Genomic DNA, 23,372 nt, shown 5'->3' on the forward strand with positions numbered 1-23,372 from the left:
GAAGTGAACATCAAAAGGGGAAGAAGTTACTAGCAGCTCAGTTATTATGTTTGCGGCTGGCAGTTATTTCACTATGATAAAAGAAGCTTCAGCCACCAAGGGTGAGGATATTTGACTTGACCAGCAGCCTCACACCATCTACATTCAGTAGATGATACAAATATAACTGTCATGGCACATGACGCTGAGATTATTGCAGAGGACAAAATAGAACACGAACAAAACTTCTACAGGGATGGGATACACTTAAATAGAAAGGGTGCAAGAATATTTGCTGATGCTATCGAGGCAGTGTTAGGTGGTTCGGAAAACTGCTAGATTTGGGGGATACACGGACTAATAGATTAACAGTAGCCGCTGGCAGGGTGAAAGTGAGTCTTGCACTGCTTCTATCAGAATTAGCAGCAGCTTGGAAAACAAGGTGCAGGGGATTCCAGAGACTGCTGGGAGTCATCACGGAACAAGTAAATATATGGGCTGTGTTAGGATAGCTAAGAATAGGAACAGGTGCATGTATACTTGCATGTACACCAATGCTAGGAGTTTGGTAAACAAATTGGATGAATTTGAGGTGTTGGACAAAACATCAAAGGCAGATATTGTTGGGATATCAGAGACGTGGTGTCACACAGATATAAGGAATGCAGAACTGGAGGGGGTTATGCTATTAGTTATGAAACACATAAAATCCAAGGAAGTACAGCCAGTTGACATGGCTGGACAGTGCAGTGTCGAGTCAGTTTGGTGTGCTGTAAGCACTGGGAGAGCAAAATTGAGAGTAGGATTGTGTTATAGACCTAATGACTCTGATGAGTATAATAAACAACTGTACAGAGGAAGAGAGTGGGCCAGTAAATCAGTGTCTTATAATGGGGGATTTTAATATTCCTCATATTGACTGGAATTTGTGGGTTGGTCACTCACACACTAGCAATATTTTTGTGGATTTATTGGATGATTGTTTTCTATAGCAGCATGTTCAGGATGTAGCTAGAGGGAGTAATACTCTTGGTCTGATTATCAGTAGCGATTCTTCATGCATTAAGAATTTGCAGATAAAGGAACCACTAGGTAGCAGTGATCATAGTGTGCTGATGTCGAATTTACTCAAAGAGGTAACTACCATCAGGGGTAAAGGGAAGGGTTTTTGCTTTTGTACAGGTGACTACGGTTGTCTAAGACAGTATTTAAATTCTGTATGGTGGGATCAACTGATGATGTTACCAACAGCAAATTCTAAATAGGAAGCATTCAAAGAATTAATCTTGGAAGCTACTGGGCTTTTCATACTAGCTAAGAAATATTGTTCAAGGTTAAGGCCTAAATGGATGTCAGATGAACTAATGAGACATGTAGCAGAGAAGAAAAATGCATGGGATACATATAAATTAACAGGTGACACATGGAAGCCTATGGTAGATATAAGTTGGTCTGTAACCAAGTCACAAAGGAAGTTAGGCAGGCAAAGGCAGATTACAAGAAATCTTTGGGGCGCCTCCGTAGCCAGGTGGGAAGGAGCAGCAGTGCGTAGCACACGCTTCTTGATTAGACCGGGGTTCGAGCCCGTCACCACCAAATACGGAAGATGCGGAAAGATCAGGAAATGACCACCGCATATCCCGGAGCAATATGGCCTTAGTTGCTAATGCTCCTAAAAACCAAATAACAAACAAACAAACAAGAAATCTTTGGCAAAGGATGCAAAGAAAAACAGCAAAGAGCTCTTTGCTTATGTAAACTCTAGAAGGATTCGGATGAATCAGATTGGTCCACTTGATATCGATGGTTCAACTGTTGATGATCCTGCTCAGGTAGCTAACAAACCAAATGAGTATTTTGCATCAACATTCACACATGAGGAGTTATTCAGGGAGGGGAATGCTGGAGGTGAATTAAACTGGCAGTGAGGTAGATGATTTTGTAATAACTGAGATCAAAGTGGAGGAGAAATTGTTGAAGATAAACATAAGAAAGGCACATGAGGTGGATGGGATCTATCCAGTTATATTAAAGGAGGCAGCAAAGGAAGTAAAAAAAAAAAAAAAAAAAAAAAAATTGCAGCCATTATCAACCCACTGCAGGATGGAAGCCTCCTCAACAATTCATGCCGAGCGAAATGGACCATAATCTGCCACGCTGGTCCCGTGCGGGTTGGCAGATCGACCATATTTAGCAGTCAGGGGCTTGAACTCCGGTCTACTCAAAGAGCGTGTGCCACTGCACTCCCGCTCCCAACCACTCGGCTACGGAAGTAAGCAAACCCTAAGCCATAATTGTGAGAGCTTCCTTGGATTCAGAGGAAGTACCCATGGACTGGAGATGTGCAAATGTGATCCCAATTCACAAACGAAGATCAAAGGCTGACACAAGTAATTACAGACCTGTTAGTATAACTTCTGTTCCAGGGAAATTAATGGAGGCACTGGTTAAGGAAGCACTGCAGGATCATCTAGACAAGGCTTCAGTTATAGCTCAGACACAGTATGGATTTGTTAAGTGGATGTTTTGTCTGACCAATTTGATTGGATACTATGATGTGGTCACAAAGGAACTGGATGCAAAGTATAATTTTGATATCATATATTTGGATCTTAGAAAGGCTTTTGATACTGTTGCACATGGAAGACTGCTGCACAAATTGGAGCCGTGTGGCATTGGAGGCAAATTGCTGCTGTGAATAAAGGGATGGTTGAGTGGGAAAAGATTGAGAGTGGTAATGAATGGACACTGCTCTTTGTGGACAAATGTTATTAGTGGAGTCCTCCACTTATCAATGTTTAGTCCATTGTTGTTTTCTGTATTTATTAATGACACTAATGACAGTCCACTGCTGTCACAGGATCTAAAAAAGTTGAGCAGATGGGCTTTGGGGTGGCAACTGAAGTTTAACATTGACAAATGTAAGGTACTGCATATGGGATGCAGTAACCCCAGAGGAACCTGTCAGTGTAGTATCACACGTATCAACTGTGTGGTACTACACTGACAGAGTGTAGAGTGTGTTTAGTGTCAAATGGCACCAGGGGTTTCCTCCATCTCTGTGTACTATACATTGTGGGTGTGAAACAGAACACTGTCAATGTCAGAAGTTTAAAAGTGTATGGATTTTGTGCATGTGTAGCGTTGTGTACCATCGTTCCTCTGGTCATTTAGCCGCTGGGCCTATAATGGGACCCAGCATTGTCCACACTCTGTCCTGTGGTGGCAGACCAGGTACATCAGTATTATAGTTATTTACTCTGGCAGGTCCTGCCACCTAATTTCCTGAGATTTCAGTATCTAGGCCTTAAAAAAAACAAAAAAAACCCCCGTTGTAGATACGGGAGCCAAAAGGAGTACTAGTTATGCAATTTGATGTTAGTTATGCAATTTGATGTTAAGTTTTTGTGTGTAGGGCTCAAGCAATTTAGAGATGATTCAGACACCAGTAGTTGTAAATTAGAGAGGGGGTGGGGAGACTGAAGGCTGGGCAGAAAAGACAGAGATAAGGGGTCCATAGAGAAGATTATCCCTGAATCAGTGGAGCAGGCCCATGCTCCATCAGAGGGAAAAGAGGGGTGGTGAAGGGGGAGGTTTGTTTGTTTGTTATTTGGTTTTTAGGAGCATTAGCAACTAAGGCCATATTGCTCCGGGAATATGCGGTAGTCATTCCCTGACCTTTCCGCATCCTCCGTATTTGGTGGTGACGGGCTCGAACCCCGGTCTAATCAAGAAGCGTGTGCTACGCACTGCTGCTCCTTCCCACCTGGCTGAAGGGGGAGGAGACCAGGAGAAACCTCCACATCCCACCCAGGTAGTGGAGGCAAAGGACCATGCAAGGGAGCGTGGCTGGGAAGGCCTAATGGCAGCATCTGAGCTGTGCTGGTTTTTGTGTCACTCCTCTCCTGGGACAAACCAAGGAAGTCGTTGTATGGCACGTTTTTGCCAGGCAATGAACTTTACGGTTGAGGTAAAGTTCATTGCCTGGCAAAAACGTCTTGGGCAAACTTGGAAAAAGCGCGGTAGTGTTCCTCGTCTTCCAGAAGATGGTTTTTTTGATCCTGCGGAAGGTAATGAATCTGTGTAATGAGAATGCGTCGGAGATCTTCGTAAAGTGGGCGGTAGTACATAAGGTGGTCCCAGGTTTTTTGTGGGAACCACAGTTACACAGAAGGAAGTCAGTTTCGCACAAATGGAACCGTGTCTGTGAGAAGGAAGGTGGTTTGTAGGCCCGGGGAGAACCATGTTGGGCATTTGGGATAAACTATTTGGACTTCTGGAAGAAATTTTCTGGTTATCGCCCCCTTTGTAGACTCTGTCCACCTAGTCTGCCAGACCTGTGTTAAATCGGTGGTGGAGAATGAAAACTACCTTGGGGTAATTGTGGAGGCAGATATGAAGTTTTCTGAGCAGTGCAGACGGTCTGCAAGAGTAGCTCATGGTATATTGTCAATGATATACAAGAATTTTTCTAGCAGGGATAAGGAGGTGATTATCCCTTTGCATAAGGCGATGGTCAGGCCACACCTTGAGTCTGTATACAGGTCTGGAGGCCTCATTTTAAGAAGTATGTAGAGCTGCTGGAATGAGTATAGAGAAGGGCAACAAGATTAGTGAATGGAAAACGAAGAAAGGCTTAAGTTTGGCAAATTACAGTGTCTGGAGACTAGGCACCTGCAAGGTGATCTGATTGAGTTGTATAAAGCCTTGAATGGTTTGAGCATGCTCAGTGCTGCTGGGATTCTTCATCTTGCTCAGAATAATTGCCTGGGGTCATAAATTCAAATTTCGGAAAGACAGTTTTGTAGGATAGGTGTGCGTGTAAGTTTGCTTTTAGCCAGCGGGCGGTTGATTGCTGGAACAAACTTCCATCTCTCATTGTAGAAGTTGATAGCTTAAATAGATTCAAGGCAGAACTAGACAAATATTTGGAGCGAGCGGATGGGTGAAATGAGAAGGTTTTTTTTTTTTTTTTTGGTTGATGCTATATAAGCTTGCTTTCTTGCATCATGTGCCTTTACTAATGCTAAAAACACAAATAACACAAAACTGATGACATTGGTCTTTGGACTGCTTTAACTAATGAAGACGTCATTTTGGATTCTAAAAGACCTGAGTGTCAACACTGGAATGATTTGTGTGAGAAATCTACTCAGACATTCAAAAATCAAGTAAAATATTTCTCTTGTAATCTTTTTCGCTCTACTAAAATTAATGGCAAGAAATGCAATCAAGAGTGTCTAGTGTATTCTCCAATAACTGGCTGTTTATTGTTTTTTTGTTTGCAAACTTTTCTTCCTTTCTTCATCAGCTCTAGTTAATAATGAATTTAATGACTGGATAAATCCTAAATTAATTCAGTCATGAAAATTTTGAATATCATAGAACAGCTTTGTTTATATATTTAACAAGAAAATGTGGATTCACTTTGGATTCAAAGTTAGAACAACTCAAAAAAGAACAAAATTATTGAGGCAAGTACTTCAATGTGCTGTTTCAGTTATATACATGTTGGCAGAACGTGGATTATCATTCCAGGAAGATGGCCAGAAATTTAATTTGACTTGAAATGGAAATTGTTTTGGATTATTAGAACTCTGCCAAATTTGTTCCTTTTCTTGCTAATCATATTCAACATTATGGAAATTCTGGATATGGATAGCCATCATATTAGTCCAAAACAATAATGCGATGATCTCAATTGACCTTATGGCAAAAAAAAAAAAGGTAAGAAAATCTGTTTTGGATGATTTGAGCCAAGCTGGTTACTTCAGTTTGTCTGTTATTTATTCCACCAAATCTCTCACATGTTGACCAATTAATTGTCATTGTAAGATCTCCTCGTGACGGCCATCCTGTTGAACACTTTTTGAAATTCATTCCAATAGAAAACCATTCTTGAGAAAATTTAGCCAGTATGCTATTTGATTATCTTATAAATGAATGCAAAATTGATTTTAAGAGGTGTAGAGGACAATCTTATGATAATGCTGCCAACATGCCAGGAAAATATAAGGACACGCAGCAAAACATTTTAGAGAAAAATAAATATACTGTATAATATATCCGTGTGTTGGACATTTACTAAATTCCTGAGTTGGGCATTCCCTAAACCTTGCAGGCCAAACTGCAGTTGATTGCTGTGTAGATGCAGTGAATTTTTTTCTGTTATGCAGAAAATGTATATATTTCTCACTGCTTGAACAAAAAGCAGGTGAGCTATTCTAAAATCTTATTTGGGTTCTAAATCTGCAGTACCAAAGTTCCTTTCTGATACTAGAAGCTGCTGTATCATTAGCATGTGCTGAGACTGCTGCCAGTGCTACTGCAGCAAATGGAACAATTTGATTCAAGTAATGATGCTTTAAATAAAATTCAGGACAATGAAAATGGTGATACCGTGAGAGAAGCTGGTACGTATTATTTAGGATAAATGAAAGAATTTGAATTCATATTTATGCTTATACTATGGAATTATATATTGGAGAAGTTCCACTAAACTAGCAAAACTTTACAAGATACTCAAACATCATTCAGTATATGTGCAAAATTATATGCATCATTATTACATTTCTTAAAAGAAACCAGAACCAATTTTAATGAAATTAAAGAAAAGGCCAAAGAAAATTTGCCATATGTAAACTATAAATGTGTAAATAAGAGAAAAAGTATTAGGAAAAGCAAATTAATGATGGAAATATATCTGAGATCATTGTGAACTTTCCCCATGAGGTAAATTTAGAATAAAATCCTTCATTCCTTCATAATAGATTCCTTAGAACTAATTTACAAAGGAGAGTAGAAGTATGACAATATTTCACAGAAATTTCAATTTCTTTTAAATTTAAAGTTATCAGATAAAGATTTTGACAAAAATGCAAAACTTCTAATTAAGTTTTACATTTTGATGAAAACTTTTGTAGGGAAATAAAGCATTATCATCTGTACATAAGGAAAAATTATCCAGAAAAACATGTTTTAGTTACCAAGATATACATATACAATATGTATATTGTATATGTAGTTACCATAAGTATATGTAGTTTTAGTTACCAAGATATACAATAAAATAATTAAAGACACAATACAGTCTGCATTTCTGAATGTGGAAGCTATATTTTAATTGTTTCTGAGCCTTATGATAAGAAATTGCCCTCCTGTATTTACTATTGCAGTGCATTTAGTGAGAAAAGCCTGTTTTAATTTAACAGTTATGGAAGCATTTACATTTTTATTAAAAGATTCTGTATACAATTACAAATTTGAGGAATAGAATACTAGTAATTTAAAAGATTGATTTATATGCCTTTATTGCCTAAACAAACAGAATTACATGAGATACTTCCTGAAATCACAAAAGATTATATTTATCTTTAAAATCATGGATTGATATCGGAAGATTTATAGATAAACCAATTAGACCAGTTTTAACCTTTTAAAAAAAGGTTAAAACTGGTCTAATTGGTTTATCTATAAATCCTTATGGTGTAGTAAATCGGTCATTAAAGTTAGAACATGTTACCATTTGGAATATGGAGAAAATTTCCACTTGATAAACTTATAAGTGATTCATTTCTTCTTCTTGTTTCAGCCAAACCGATGATATTCCAATTCACATTTTCTAATTTCTTTTCCAGCTCTAATATCCTGTCTTCACCGATGAGTGATCTTTCGTTATAGCAGGCCAAGTTCAGTTTCCGTGCATGGCAGCCTGGTCGTACCCACAGATTCTTAGCACCCTCTTCTTCCACTCTGATCCTCTCGCTGCCATAAGAGGGAGAGTGAAAGCTGCTGGGGACTGAGGGCCATTTGTTTTGTCGTGCTGTCATATACTGGAGGGTTTGGTCTTTTCCTCTTGACGCTGACCAGGCGTCTTGAAGAGAACCACTCTACACATTCGTTGCCACCTAAGTGACGTAACAGGGCATCGAGAAGGTGTGCATGAGTGGATTTTAGGGAGGCAGGCCAACTGGACTTCTCCTAAATCTTCTGTAATAGAGAGATATTGGATCCATCAGTGTTTTAGGCTGAGTGTCTGATAACACACAGGATACCTGTTCCCCTCTAAGCTGTATTTGTAATACAGTATACTTTCTTTGATTAACTGCTATTTTTTCACTAGCTGCTGATGTATTATAGCTGGTGACCTGGTTATTGTATCCATCTGGGTGATCACCCTACATCTTTTGTGCCGACCGGGCTAGCCGAGTGGGTAAAGTACCTGACCGGCAACCCAAAGGTCGCGGGTTCGATTCCCGCCTCGGGCTTGGATCAAAGTACTGCAAAAACCCTGGGAGGTGCAATATGGCCACAGAAGCCGATGCGCCAACAACTACCAAATCAAAAAAAAAAAAAAAAAAAAAAAAAAAAAAAACATCTTTTGTGATGTGCTGGAATGTTTCTGGGACAGGTTGTGCTTTCGGCATGTGTCATTTGTCACTCAGGGTCTTTGGTGATGCATTTTCTGTAGTTCCCAGTGTTGATTGCTAGGTGTCTTGTATGGTGAGCATGAGTGCTTCAGGCTCAGGAAAGAGCATCCCACTATTGAGTTGTGTGGAAGCCTTTTTATCTATGTAGTTTTGATGGAGGTCATTGTGGTGCCTATCATGGAGTGCCTTCTTTGCACCTCTTTTTTCCTGGTCGGGGTCTCTTTGTTAAGGTTGTGCCAATCGACCATACCATGTTACCATGCTAGGGTAGATCGGCACCCTGTTTTTGTCGAATTAATCCTTTGGGTTCTCAGTCACTTTAATGAGAACTATTACACTCCTTCCTCCTCATCTCCAAGCTGTTATCAGTCTCTTGACAGCCACCCTAAGTGGTTCTGGTGGCTTTTGTTCACTGTGCCTGACATAGCTGAGCGGTGTCAGGAATGAGAGTTCAGTAGTACACACTCTTTGAGTGGACTAGGGTTCAAGCCCATGACTGCAAAATACAAGTAATGCCTCTATTCATGATTTATTGTTAATTCTTATGACCTGATAGTCATGCTGCAGTATAAACGAGAACGTTGTCTTGGTCCTTATCTCTTGCTCTCTCTCTCTCTACCAGGCGCCTCCGTAGCCAGGTGGGCAGGAGCAGCGGCGTGCGTAGCACACGCTTCTTGATCAGACCGGGGTTCGAGCCCGTGACCACCAAATACGGAGGATGCTGAAAGAAATTACCACCGCATATCTCCGGAGCAATATGGCCTTAGTTGCTAATGCTCCTAAAAAACCAAATAACAACAACAACAACTCTCTCTACAAAGCTGAGAGAGATAAGGACCGAGAACGTTGGCTTGGTCCTTATCTCTCTCAGCTTGGTATCGGTCCATTCATTGATCCTGAAGGAGTACGTTAGTACTGGGACTGCATAGGCATTTATGGCTTTAACTGTGTTCCTTCTGCTTAGTAGGTGCCTCTGTAGCCAGGTTGGCAGGAGGCAGCAGTGCGTAGCACATGCTTCTTGATTAGACCGGGGTTCGAGCCCGTCACCACCAAATACGGAGGATGCGGAAAGGTCAGGGAATGACCACCGCATATCCCTGGAGCAATATGGCCTTAGTTGCTAATGCTCCTAAAAAAAAACCAAAAACCAAACCAAACCTTCTGCTTAGCTTGCTTTTAGGAGGCTTCGGTGTGTCTGATGTTATTTCTCTGTCAGGTGGGCCTTGATCTGGTCTAGCTTGAGTCTGCATCATTCCCACATATTAGTTAGTTTCTCCCTCTGTTATGGCTTTGATTTCTCTCTGTTGATCTTCAGCTGGTAGTTTTGGCTGATTGATTTTCCCTGACAGTCTTAGGGTATAGCAAGGTCTAGGACAGATTCCATCACAGATATCAAGTGATGATCTCTCCATTGATCAGGAGTAGCCGTTGGAGTTGCGTCTTGGTCGGCGCATAAAGCTTGATATTGTCCACATACATCAGGGACAGAGGATATGTAGGTTCTTTCTCCGTCCTTAAGGTTATATCCATACTTGCTGGTATTGAGCTTGGTGGATAGTAGGTTGAATGCCAGACAATACCACAGTGGGGCTCAGGGCATCTCCCTGGAAAATTGCTCTCCTTAATATTATTATTATTAGTAGTTTGTTTGTTTGTTATTTGGTTTTTAGGAGCATTAGTAACCAAGGCCATATTGCTCCGCAGATATGCGGTGGTCATTCCCTGACCTTTCCGCATCCTCCCTATTTGGTGGTCACGGGCTTGAACCCCAGTCTAATCAAGAAGCGTGTGCTATGCACTGCTGCTCCTGCCTACCTGGCTACGGAGGCACCTATTATTAGTAGTAATACAATGGATTCCGGTTATTTGGGCCACCCGTTAATCGGGGCAGCCGTTTATTTGGGGCAAATCTTAAAAAACAGAAACCAATCAAGAAAATAGCCAGGGTTTACTTAGCTTAATTGGGACAGCATGCCGTTTAATCAAGGCAGGAGACCGCAGCAGTGGAGGTTACCCTATGATTATCTTCGATGGTACCACGTGGTTTGGTCGAAATTCTGGAGGTCACAACCATAAAAACAATTAGCAGTCACTTGTTTATTGGGCTTTTCTGTTAATGAAATCTATCATAAACAGACAGTAAACTCGATGTTACTGAATTTCTGATAATACCGACAGCTGGAATTCTGTGGGTTATTATGATGAAATGTGTTTACACTTCCATGAAATCTTCAATCCTATAAAAAAAATTAATTTTCAGATATTCTCTTCATTCCTATTTTTAAAGCTTTGTAACTTTACTCCGTTCTCACTTGCACATATTGTGTTACTTGCAATTTGTGTGCCGTGTTCTTTGTTATTGATTGCTTATCTTTATAGTGTTTTAAATTTTACCCCCCCCACCCACAAATGTCAGTGAACAGAAATGTCAACTAGTTCATATGTACATATTACAGTACATCTTAATTATTCCGATTATCACGTATATTCTTCCGATTTTCACGTATCATTTAATTTTCTAATTGGTAAGGTAATAAAGGGTAAATTTGTGCTTAATATATCTTTGCTTTTATAGCCTGTGGATAATATTCCTCCTATTTTCGCTAATTAGAATCGCTATTTAATAGAATTAAAATTCAATTCACAAAGGTGATCACAATGACCAGCGCTTACTGAACATCGTATAGTGAATGGTACTTTACTATGTTGAGTTTGTCGTAACGTGATTTGATTGTACACCAGTTGTAAACTGGTGTACAATCAAATCACGTTACGACAAACTATTTTTCACTTTACAACAGTGAACCAGTTGTAAAGGGGGAGGTACATTGTATTTTTAACTATTTACATGGAACTTCGGATAATTGGGGGCAACTTAATCGGGCCAAAATGCACTAGTCCCGATGTGTCCCAAATAACCGGAATGGACTGTACTGGCAAACGATGAAATGAAGCAATCAAGGAATCATAATCAGCCAAAAAAAGAAAAAAACTACCCCACCTCATCTGTCCAAATCCCCCCCCCCACCCCAATAATATGTCTAATTCTTCTTTAAATTTATTCAAAGTACCCACTTGCACAGCATGAACACTTTGTTTCAACAATCAGTTACTTTTGGCTGGAAACAAATTTTTGCACATCTATCCTCAGCCATCATTTTTCAATTTATATCTCCTTGTGTGCATTTTCTGAGAAAGAATTATGATGCTATTATAATTAAGTTTATTCAGTTTATTTAATGCCCTAAATCACTTCAATCAGACCTCCTTACAGGTGTCTAGTTTGCAGAACTGAAGTCCTTTGTGGTAAGCATAGTTCTTAAGTGTTCTTGACTAACCTAGTACTCTTCTCTGCACCTGTCCTAAGAAAATATCTTTCTTAAAATGAGAATTATAGTCTGCAGTTCTCTCCCAAGCCAAAGCATTCCTGCTGCTTTGAACCTTTTTCTTCATTGCTCTAGGCCGAGGGTTGATTTTAATCTAAATTTAAGAATACAGCATGAAACTAAGAGATGAGTATAATGTAGTATAGTTGTAAAATAATAAGAGGAGTTTACCTCGGTATAGTACGTAGAACCCTTCCATATGATACTCTCCAGAAATTAAAACGAAAAAATCGAAAACTTACATTAGAGTAAAAAATAAATAATTCAAATCAATTGAACACAATTAAAAATTAATTTAACACAATTAAATATTAAAAAGAATCTAACGAAAATATTCAAAACTCCTCTTATTATTTTACAAATATTAATATCAACGTAGAACGTATTGAGTATTACAGCTCTGATTCATACTATCTAATATAGTATAGTAAAACACAAGTATAATATAAACTATATCTGGATTATTCCTCAAATTCTTGGTTATTTTTTTAACAGATCTGCCATTGGCAAAGCTTTACTGACACCATTTCCAGTAATTTGCTATTCAGTGAGAGTGCCATGGTTAGTCTACAGTACAATTATTATTTTAATTACTAAAACCAGTTGCAAAATATGTTTGCAACACTGAAAATGCAAAAATGAGTCAAGACAATACATTATGTAATAACTTACATATTCAGAGAATATGTAAGTTATTTTGACCAAGTTTGACTAACACCATTAATTATTTTGCATTTTTTCAATACTCATTCTATATTTCCCACATTATAGGTGTTACTATAGAACTGTTTTCCAAAGCAGTGCCTAAAGGTGGGCTTGGTGTATTAGATGTGCATTATGCTGCTTCTGTATCAAGGTATGCTGTTTTTATTGGTTTATATTTTTGTTTAAATTATAGTATTAGCTTTTTTTTATGTCGCATGTGGTGAATAGGTTTCTTTGCTTCTTGCTTTTGTTTGTAAAATAGAACTTCAGAGAAATTTTCAGCTGCATGGAGGTGCTGTTTAGAACGCATATTTTTATTAAAACCGAATTAACATATTTGCTGCTGGCTTGCCCTCCAACCTTAATGAGCCAAATTCAAAAATTAAAGAATAAAGTCCATCTAGATTGGGGAGTGCAGTGGCATTTTTGGGGCTTTCTTCTCACTGTGGGTGGATTAGTCAGCTGCTGGTGAAGGTTACTTGACAGAATTATCCAGTGTTCTGCCAGCAGAAAAAATGGTTCTTAAAGTCATGTGGTTTATCATCCAGGTGGATTAAAAACCCCCTTGATGGGCATATATATATTACTCAGCAGATTTTGTTAAAGAGCACAACTTTTTATCTTTTAGCATACAAATTTTTCTGTTGTTATCTTTTAGATATCCAGTGAAAATAATATTTTACTTTTTAGATATTAGGGGCATTATTGGATTGAATCAGTATAGATTATTTTTTTCTCTCTCAAACTAATAAAAAAATACTATTTTGTTATAGTGCTGTCTAAGGAACTATAACTTAAGCTTAAAAAGTTATGCTACTCTTTATAACAACTTTTACATTTAGAAGAATTTTTTAGAATATTGTTATGTAAAATTAGTATTAATATGACAATGGCAGCATGATGCAAGAAAAAAAAAAAAAAAACTCATCACATCTCATCAGAAGCACTTAGGAGTGGTGGAATCTGTTTAGCTATATTAAAAGAGGTAAACAAACCTTTAGAGACCTGTAAGTTTGACTATTATGCCAGGAAAAATACTGGAATTAGTAGTTAAAGAAGTAAAGCAAGATAATCTTAACAAGCAGTCACAATCATGGAATTGTTAAAGTGAGATCTTGCCTGACCAATTTGATTAGCTAATCTGAGGTTGACACAGATAAACTGGATTCAAAGAACAATTTGGCATCATATCTTAGATTTTATAAAGCCTTTAATACCGTTTTGCATAAATGACTGTTAATAAATTGGAATAATATAGCATTAGGGGCAAGTTAAAGTTAAGAGAGTGGTAAGAAACAAAGGAAAGTTATAAATTGGTACTGCTTTTCATGGACTAATGCTATAAGTATAGTATAACTGGTTTTGGTGATTAATGATATTGTCGTATTTCATGTTCGATGTCTAAGGTTTCCGATGATATAAAGGTAGAAACTGTGGTTAGTGACATTAATAAGGGTATTCTACTTCAAGATTGAGATGAACTAAGCAGAGGTGCTGAAAAATGGCAATTGAGGTTTAACATTGATAAATGTAAGGTACAGGGGGTCCCCAGGATCCAAGTATTCATTATCCAAGGCCCTGCAGTTACGAGGATTTGAAAATTAAAGAATTAAAGGAAGCCCTTGAGAAAATTTACCAAGTACTTTCAGGTGCACCCTCAACAATATTTCTCCATGTCAACACTGGAATTTTGTAGTATGTATACCTTAATATAAGGAGATTAGTTCATTTACCTAAGTCTCTGTTGAGGTTCCCATTTGTTACTTCCAAGTAATCTTTTAAACATATTATAAGTGTTCGTATGAACCAAGATAAGGGTTTTCAGCTAGCCAAGGCCAGGTATTCATGGTAGAGTTCTCATATCATTATGAGATGCATATCTTATGGATCCAGCTGAGTGGCATGGGGGTGATTGTCATGCTGATATAGCTGGGGCAGAATTTCCAGACATGGCATGGCTATCATCCATGACATCCTGTTCATTTCCATGGTTAGCTACCAGTGTGCCTAGCCAGTCTATCTGAAATCAGTCTGAACCATATGCCTTGATTCGAAGTGACATCTATCTGAAACTGTTTCTTGGACATAGACCATACTGAGATACATTTATCTGATATGTGGGCTGATATAAATATTGAGAATATATACATGTTAATGTAGCTCCGGAGTAATTTATAGAATTATTTGTCCCAAATCTGTTGCTTCTATATGCATACTTAGGTGTTGCTGGAGTTGTGAAGTGACAGCTTATGTTTGGGAGTTGTATGGCTGTGGTATTATTGTATCTTTCTGATGATAGTTGATCCAATAGCTCTTTTCCATCTCAGGAACATATCTTTTATGAGCGTGGTGAGAATGGATTTGTGAATTCTTCTGCATCTTTCAACTACTGACAAACTGATAGTTATAAATGGTTACCTGACAAATGAACATACCTCACAGCATGACACTCCTGTGATATCACATGTAACTTTCAGCCTTGCATCTGCTACCATTTATGGCTCTTACAATTAGTGGCACCTTCTGTGTCTGGTGATTTCAAACTTAATGTATCCCAATACATGTAGGAGAATGGTGTACATGTGAATGATGTACAGTTATGTGAATGACGTACATGAGTATGGTGTACAGCAGTGGTTTTCAGCCGGGGTGCCACAACAACATTCCAGGGGTGCCACATAATTTGGGCTTAAGTTACTTAAATTTATTATTAATTTTTAATTTATACGTTTATTTCATTATAGAAAGGTGTACAGTATCTTTTTCATTTTGTGGTGATCTCTAATTGATGTTTACTTAGTACCTCTATATAAAGAATAAAATTATATACATAATTTGTATTATAAAATGTAATTTTATACACAGATATGTACAGAGAGAGAAGATATAACAGGCAGAAAATTGAGTAGGGGTGCCGCAAAATAAAATAAATTATTTAGGGGTGCTGTTATTAAAAAAAGGTTGAAAACTACTGGTGTACAGTGTGCAAGTGCACTCTGTCTCTTGTACATAGATCATAATTCAGTAAATATTTATATTTGAGTTTGATTATTTTTTTTTAGGAGAGCTTGTGTTTGCAAGTGCACTCTGTCTCTTGTACATAGACCATAATTCAGTAAATATTTATATTTGAGTTTGATTATTTTTTTTTAGGAGAGCTTGTGTTTGCAAGTGCACTCTGTCTCTTGTACATAGACCATAATTCAGTAGATATTTATATTTGAGTTTGATTATTTTATTTTTAGGAGAGCGTGTGTTTCACCTTGCTCAATGATACTTGCCATGGTTTATCTGGAGCAGCTCCGGCATAGAAATCCAGAATATCTTCAGAGTGTATCATCTTGCGATCTTTTCCTGATTTCTATGGTAAGCATTACTTTTGGAACAAAACACAAAGCTATTTAATGAAGTAGTGAGACAATATATGCTGAGTTTTTTGTTTAATATGTTCATTCTAATAATTTTTTAACAGTTAAAAATTTTTTAACAAAACTAAAGAAAATTACGTCATTCTGAAAGTTGTGTTGTTGCATCAAGTTTATGGAGAAATTACAATATCAAATGCTTGTGTTAAATGGCATAAAAGATTTTTAGAAGGAAGAGAGAATGTGGAAGACAATAAATGATCAGATCATTAGGTATCCATTAATATGCAGTCATCCTTTCAGAATTTATCTCTCTTAGAATTTATGAATTTAACAGTGTTTATATGTGGAATTTCTGAATTGCATTGGAGCAAAAAGAGAGAGAGACAGTTGTATGAATTTTAATATATGTTAATATATTACAGTAGTTAATATATTTCTTGTGAAATTGGTGGGTCAAAACCCACCAGTTTCACAAAAAATCATTAAATAATCAAATTTGTATATATTAGAATATTAGTTTGTCATATATCTGCAAGGTATACGTGGTGTGGCTGTTAAATAACAAGACTGCCACTACACACAGGTCACCTCCGTAGCCAGGTGGGCAGGAGCAGCAGTGCGTAGCACACGCTTCTTGATTAGACCAGGGTTTGAGCCCGTGGCCACCGAATACGGAGGATGCGGAATGGTCAGAGAATGATCGCTGCATATTCCCGGAGCAATATGGCCTTAGTTGCCAATGCTCCTAAAAACCAAATAACAAACAAACAAACTACACACAGCCACTACACACCAAGCACCACCTTTGAAACAAAGGCACAGCAGCTGACCTTGAACCTTTCCCATTATTTGACAAATCATGTTCTAGTACTCTCATTCAATTTGCAGTGAGACAGGTTTCATTACCTTGTGTTTTTGCAGTTTACCGGAAAAACGACTGACATAAGAATTGAACATGATTCAGCCTCAAATTTTTTAACAAAACTAAAGAAAATTACATCATTCTGAAAGTCATGTGTTGTTGCATCAAGTTTATGGAGAAATTACAATATCAAGTGCTTGTGTTAAATGGCATAAAAGATTTTTAGAAGGAAGAGAGAATGTGGAAGACAATAAATGATCAGATCATTAGGTATCCATGAAAACTGATGAAAATGTGGATCGGGTAAGGACATTGATTAGAAGTGATTGTTGTTTAAGCCATTGGTGCGCAAACTGTGGGGCATGACCCCCAGGGAGGTCATGGCAATTTTTAAATAAAATTATTTTGTGTACATAAAAGCTAAAAAACTTGTTAAAATTACTTTTTTTAATACTATTGGTGTTTAATATGAAGGCTCAGATACGAATGAACCCTACTGTGACTCTTCATTTTGTTAGGGTGGTTACATGTGTAACGCAAAGGCTTTTCTTACTTATTATCCGTGTCATGAATACCTTAATTTGCTCACTGAGTATGGACACGCAGAAAACAGCTGATAGTGTGACTTCTCAGTATGTATTAATACTTCTCAGTTCTATTCAATTGCTAGGTAGTATTAAGAAGTACTAGTCAATTAATCCCTTTATGGTAATCCCATTAAGCTCTTAATTCGTGCTTATGGTAATCCCTTTAGCTTTTAATTCGTGCTTTCTACAGCACAAATTCTCAAATTGCCTGAGGGCCAGAGGTGCAAATATGCAGTAGCAGTAAACATTTGTTATTATAGCAAGTGCATTTCACACGCTTTATTCTGATTCATAATTTAGTGCTTCCATGTCAACTTGGACGTGTTTTTCATTCTTCTGCTACTTTATATATTGCATGTTTAATTTTTATTATTGTTATTTTTAATCATCATCATCATGAACTTGGTCCGGCTTGGGTCTTTTACGACCTGTTCCGTTGTAGCTCTTGGAGGTGGTCTTGATCTCGCTATCGTTGTCTTGGTCGACCAACATCTCTCTTGCCTGTAGGTTTGTAATTAAAGGCTAATTTTGGGATCCGGTCTGGGTTCATTCTTTCTATGTGGCTTTTTTTTTTTTTTTTATGTGAACCCCAAACACGAGAGGTATTAGAACCTATAGTACTTAGTACCTTGCGTGGGTTGGAGGTTGAGAAGACGAAAGAAGATATTTGTTGACATTGGACTTGAACTTCTGTAGATTGTAATTTTCAGGAAATATGTATGAAGGAAGGTTGTTCCAGAAAATGGTAGTTGAATGAATAAATGAGGAAGATGAAAAGTTGGTTCTGTGGGTTTGAAGTTGGACAGTAAATGGATGTTGGCTGGTGGCGGCACGTGTTTGGACTGTTTTGAAAGAGAGAGAGTGGGAATTATAGAAGCCAATTCAGAAGAACAGTGCCCATGGAAGTATCTGTAGAAGAGGCATGCAGCAGAAACAGTACATCTATGAGAAAGCGAGCGGAGAGACTGAGAGATGAATCATTAATTAACCTAACTGCCTCTTCTGAATGGAATCAAGAAGCCTGAGAGAGGTTTTGGGGGCACCACCCCAGATGTGGGAACAATATTCCATGGCAGGGCGGATTTGCGATTTATACAGAGTGAGCAGCTGTTTGGAAGAAAAGTAACGCCGAGAATGAAAGAGAAAACCAAGTTTTTTAGATGCAGAGGAAGCAATATTTGTAATGTGCTTGTGCCAAGAGAGATTAGAAGTCAGGGTAATCCCCAAAAGAGATATCATTTTGCCTAGAAATCGGAGTGTCACTAAAGATAAGCATAGGAGCAGAAGAATCCTTTTTGTGAGATATAACCAAGACTGAGTTTTTGAAGGGTTGAAATCAACTAAGTTGTCTTTGCCCCACTGGAGATCGGCATTTAAGGAATTGGTAGCAGATTTTCGAGAAGTTGAAGCTGATTGAGCAGGACAAGGTCTCTCAAAATGGAAAGTGGAATGCAATGTGCTATCATCGGCAAAACTATGGATAGGATTTCCAGTCAATGGAAGAAGGTCATTAATATACAAGAGGAAAAGAGTGGGGGAAAGAACTGAACATTGGGGGACACCGGCATTAGTGGAGAAGTTAGAAGACAGAGAGACATCTACCATCACCCTCAGTGAGCAATCAGAGAGAAAACTGGATAACCAATTACTAAAAACAGTTGGCAAACCATAATATGGAAGCTTGTTTAGAAGACCTTTATGCCAAACACGATCAAAAGCCTTTGAGATGTCAAGAGCAACTACTTGTGTTTCACCGAACCTTTCCATTGAATTAGTCCATAAATGGGTAACATAAGCCAGAATATCACCAGTGGATCAACACTGACGGAATCCATACTGGCGATCGTTGATCAGACGGAAGGTTTCTAGGTAGTTTAAGAGTTGGCGGTTAATTGATTTCTCCATTACTTTAGCGCGCCTCCGTAGCTAGGTGGGAAGGAGCAGCAGTGCGTAGCACACACTTCTTGATTAGACCGGGGTTTGAGCCTGTCACCACCAAATACGGAGGATGCGGAAAGGTCAGGGAATGACCACCGCATATTCCGGAACAATATGGCCTTAGTTGCTAATGCTCCTAAAAACCAAATAACAAACAAATAACAAACAATCCATTACTTTAGAAAGAGTAGAAGTAATTGCAATGGGACGATAATTGGATGGGAGGGATTTGTCACCCTTTTTAGGAACTGGCTGGATATGAGAAAATTTCTAAACAGAAGGAAAAACACCTTTGGAATAAGAAAGTGAAAAAAGGCGGCAAAGAATGGGAGTAAGTTCAAGAGCACAGGTTTTGAGAACAAGTGGAGAAATACCATCAGGACTCTAGCTTTTTTAGCATCAAGATTCATCAAAATCCTTCTGATATCCTTTTGACGGAAGACGACAGGAGGCATTGAATGGAGCGTGTTGGGAATGGTGGGAGGTGTTTTACCAAGATCATTAATACATGAGCTGGAAGAAAAATGGGATGCTAGCAGGTCAGCTTTATCCTTGCTGAAGTGACAACAGAACCATCTGGTTTGGACAGAGGTGGGAGCAGAGATGGGCAAAAGTTGCGGCCAATACCTTTGGCAAGAGACCAGAATGCTTGGCTATCATTAGGGCAAGAAGCAAGTTTTCTACTCTTAGCCTGTTGCAAGCTTTGGTGTAGGCAGAAAATGAAACTTAAGAATTAGAAACAAGCCAATTACGATATGCAACATTCTTCTCTTGAACAGCCTTAGCACATTTATTGGAAAACCAAGGTTTACATAAAGGACGAGATTTTAAAGTGGAGTGTGGGATAAAGGATTCCATTCCTGCAAGAATAATTTCATGACACGATCTGAGCAAACGTTGACATCAGAAGTTTTGAAACAGTAATCCGACCAAGGAAAAGAAGAAAAGAAGTCTTGCAGGTCATCCCGTTTTGCATTCTTGTAATGCCAAACAACATGAGGTTGGGAATAGCCATGAGATAAAGGTTTCGTTGCAGAAGAGACAATCACCAAGTTGTGATCTGAAGTGCCTAAAGGACCTCTCACTGAGACTGTGTACTTAAAAGGGTTGTTTGTGAGAAAAAGATCAAGCGTATTGGCTGTATGATTAGGATTGTCCGGTATTCTTGTAGGTAAATGAACAATCTGTGCTAGGTCATTAGTAATTGCAAAAGCCTCAGCATCTCGACCTGCTGGTCGGTGGTACTAGAAAATGGAAGCCAGCTGGAGTTGTGAACATTAAAATCACCAAGGAAAATTACCTCACTTTTAGGAAAGTTGGACTGGAGAAAGTCAAGTTGCAAAGAGAGGAAGTCAAAGAGCTCCAAGTTATTAGTGGAGTTGGGAGAACGGTAGAGACAACAGATGAATTTGACACAATGAGGTAGAGAGATTTTAAGCCAGAGAAGATAAAAGAGAGGAGATTCCAAATTGCCAAGTCTCTGACAGGGAATATCAGAACGGACATATGCACAAGTGCCACCTTTGAGGCGAAAGGAATCATACAGCGAATAATTTGGGCATCTGAGATGAACAGTAGTTGAATCAACCGATTCAACTACTGAATCAAATTTGATTCAGTAGTTGATTCAAATTTGAAGCGAAAGGAATCATACAGCAAATAATTTGGCGCCTCCGTAGCCAGGTGGGAAGGAGCAGCAGTGCGTAGCACACGCTTCTTGATTAGACCGGGGTTCGAGCCCGTCACCACCAAATACGGAGGATGCGGAAAGGTCAGGGAATGACTACCGCATATCCCGGAGCAATGTGGCCTTAGTTGCTAATGCTCCTAAAAACCAAATAACATAACATAGCAAATAATTTGGGCATCTGAGATGAGCAGTAGTTGAATCAACCGATAACTGAGATTCTGCCAGAAAAAGTACATGGGGTTTGGCAGACTGCAAGTGGAAATGGACATCGTTGAGATTAAAATTGAGACCACTTATATTTGTGAAATGAATTAGGAAGGGCTGATCCATTTTTCCTGATACTGTTTTATGTTATTTACTATGTTATCTACTTTTAATTTCTCGCGGATATCTAAATTTATTTGGTGGTCTTGTATTGTGAAGCCTAATAATGGTCTTAAAAATCTCATTTGTGCTGCTTCTAGTTTGTGTGCATCTTTCTTATTTATGACCCAAGTCTCACAGCTCTAGAAGAGGGCTGGTTTTGAAGTGGTGTTGTGCAGTCGTAATTTTGTTTCAGTTGTCATTTGTTTTCCGAAGTGGCGTTTAATTGTTCCATTCATTTTATTATATTTTTGTAGTTTAGTGTGGATGTCTTTCCCTTCATTTGATATTAAATTTCCCAAATAGGTGAAGTCAGATATTTGTTCTATTATTTTATCATCAATAACAATTTTGACTCTTTGTATGTTTTTTGAAATGTAGATTTTCATCTCGTGCTTTTTACCTATTTTATTAAGTTCATTTGCTGCTATCTGTAGTTCATCTTTGGATTTTGCAATTATTACTTGATCATCAGCATATAATATAGTTTGGATTTTATTCCTGTTGTTCAACTGTATTCCGTTGTTAATTGTTTGTTTCCATTCTTTAAGAATTTTATTGATGTAGATATTAAATAAATTTGGTGATAGTTCACATCCTTGTTTGACTCCTTTATTTGTGTTAATTGGGTCTGATAGTTGGCCGTTAGAATATTTTATACAGACTTTTGAGTTTTTATATAGGCTTTGCATCACTTTCCGGAGTTGGGTTGGAATATTTTCTTCCCGTAGAATCTGCCAAAGTTTTTCCCGGTTTACATTGTCATATGCTTTTTCATAATCAATAAGCAGCCCGTGACCACCAAATACGGAGGATGCGGAAAGGTCATGGAATGACCACCGCCATATCCCCGGAGCAATATGGCCTTAGTTGCTGATGCTCCTAAAAACCAAATAACAAACAAACAATCAATAAACAGCAGAAATGTTGGTAGATTGAATTCTCTTCTTTTCTCCAAAATTTGTTGTAGTGAGAAAATGGCATCTATTGTGCTTCACCCTTTTCTGAACCCACATTGTTCTTCTTCTTCTTCTTAGAATTGTTCACTGTATTTATTAAGTTTATTCTTTAGTATATTAGAGTATAGCTTTGCAGCAGTTGACAGCAGTGTTATCCCTCTGTAGTTTGGGTTATTTCTGGAGCCTTTTTTGTGTAAATTGATTACTATTCCTGTTTCCCAATCTTTGGTTGGTTATGCCATATGATGTTAAATAATTTTAGTAGTGCGTTTTTTAGTAAGGTGCCCCCATATTTAAATAGTTCTACATTAAAATTGTCTATGCCTGGGCTTTTTTAGTTTTTTGATTTTTTGTAATATTAACTCTAGTTCTTCCATTGTTATATTTTCTTCATCTTTGGTTACCACAGATTCATCTTCCAGTTCCCTAGTGCCTGGGTTATACCATAGTTTGGAATAGTGTTGCTTCCATTCTGCTTGGGAGATGGAGTTATTTGATCATTTGTGTCTAGTTCTAATTTCTTAAAAAATTTAAAACCTCTTCTCTGTGGGCCCGTGATATCATGTTCTAAAGATTTAACAAATGTATCCCAGTCGTCTCGTCGGATTCTTCTGGTTAGTTTTCTGACTTCTGCTCTAAGCTTTTTATATTTTGTGTAGATGTAAGTCTTTAGTTTGTAGGAGCAGTTTATAGGTCTTTTTTTTCTCATTGATTGTTTGTTTCAATTCTTCATTCCAAGTTCTTAGCCAGTTTTTATTTTTTATAGGTTTATATCCAAGACTTTCTTCAGCAGCTCCCAGAATTGATTTTTTTCATGTTTGACCAGATTTCCTCAACATTATCACTTTCATCTGATTTGAGTTCATTTTCAATCGACTTTCATACAGGAATTTAGTGCTTTCATCTTCCAAGAAATGTATTTTTAATTTCTTCTTTTTATTAAAACAATTTCTTTTTATTTTGAAAGTGCTTTCTACTTCCATGTCAACTTGCACTTGTTTTTCATTCTTCTGCTACTTTATATATTGCATGTTTCATTTTTATTATTGTTATTTTTAATAAGAAGAAAAATATATTTTACCATGGACAATTTGGAGTAATCAGAA

General features: G+C 37.9%; 1 protein-coding gene across 2 annotated transcripts in view; it reads left to right on the plus strand.

The window, feature by feature from the left end:
- LOC150087128 (protein CNPPD1) overlaps positions 1–23,372 on the plus strand; it is a 99,502-nt gene that overhangs the window by 10,682 nt on the left and 65,448 nt on the right. For both annotated transcript variants that reach the window (XM_090371827.1, XM_090371828.1), the window contains exons 3-4: positions 12,566–12,650; positions 15,745–15,865. In XM_090371827.1, coding sequence (XP_090227953.1) covers positions 12,566–12,650; positions 15,745–15,865 — 206 coding nt within the window. The remainder of the gene's footprint in view (positions 1–12,565; positions 12,651–15,744; positions 15,866–23,372) is intronic.

Source organism: Mastigoproctus giganteus, chromosome 4, assembly GCF_048544385.1.
Source record: "Mastigoproctus giganteus isolate SK-2022 chromosome 4, ASM4854438v1, whole genome shotgun sequence".
NCBI classification, from domain to species: Eukaryota; Metazoa; Arthropoda; class Arachnida; order Uropygi; family Thelyphonidae; genus Mastigoproctus; species Mastigoproctus giganteus.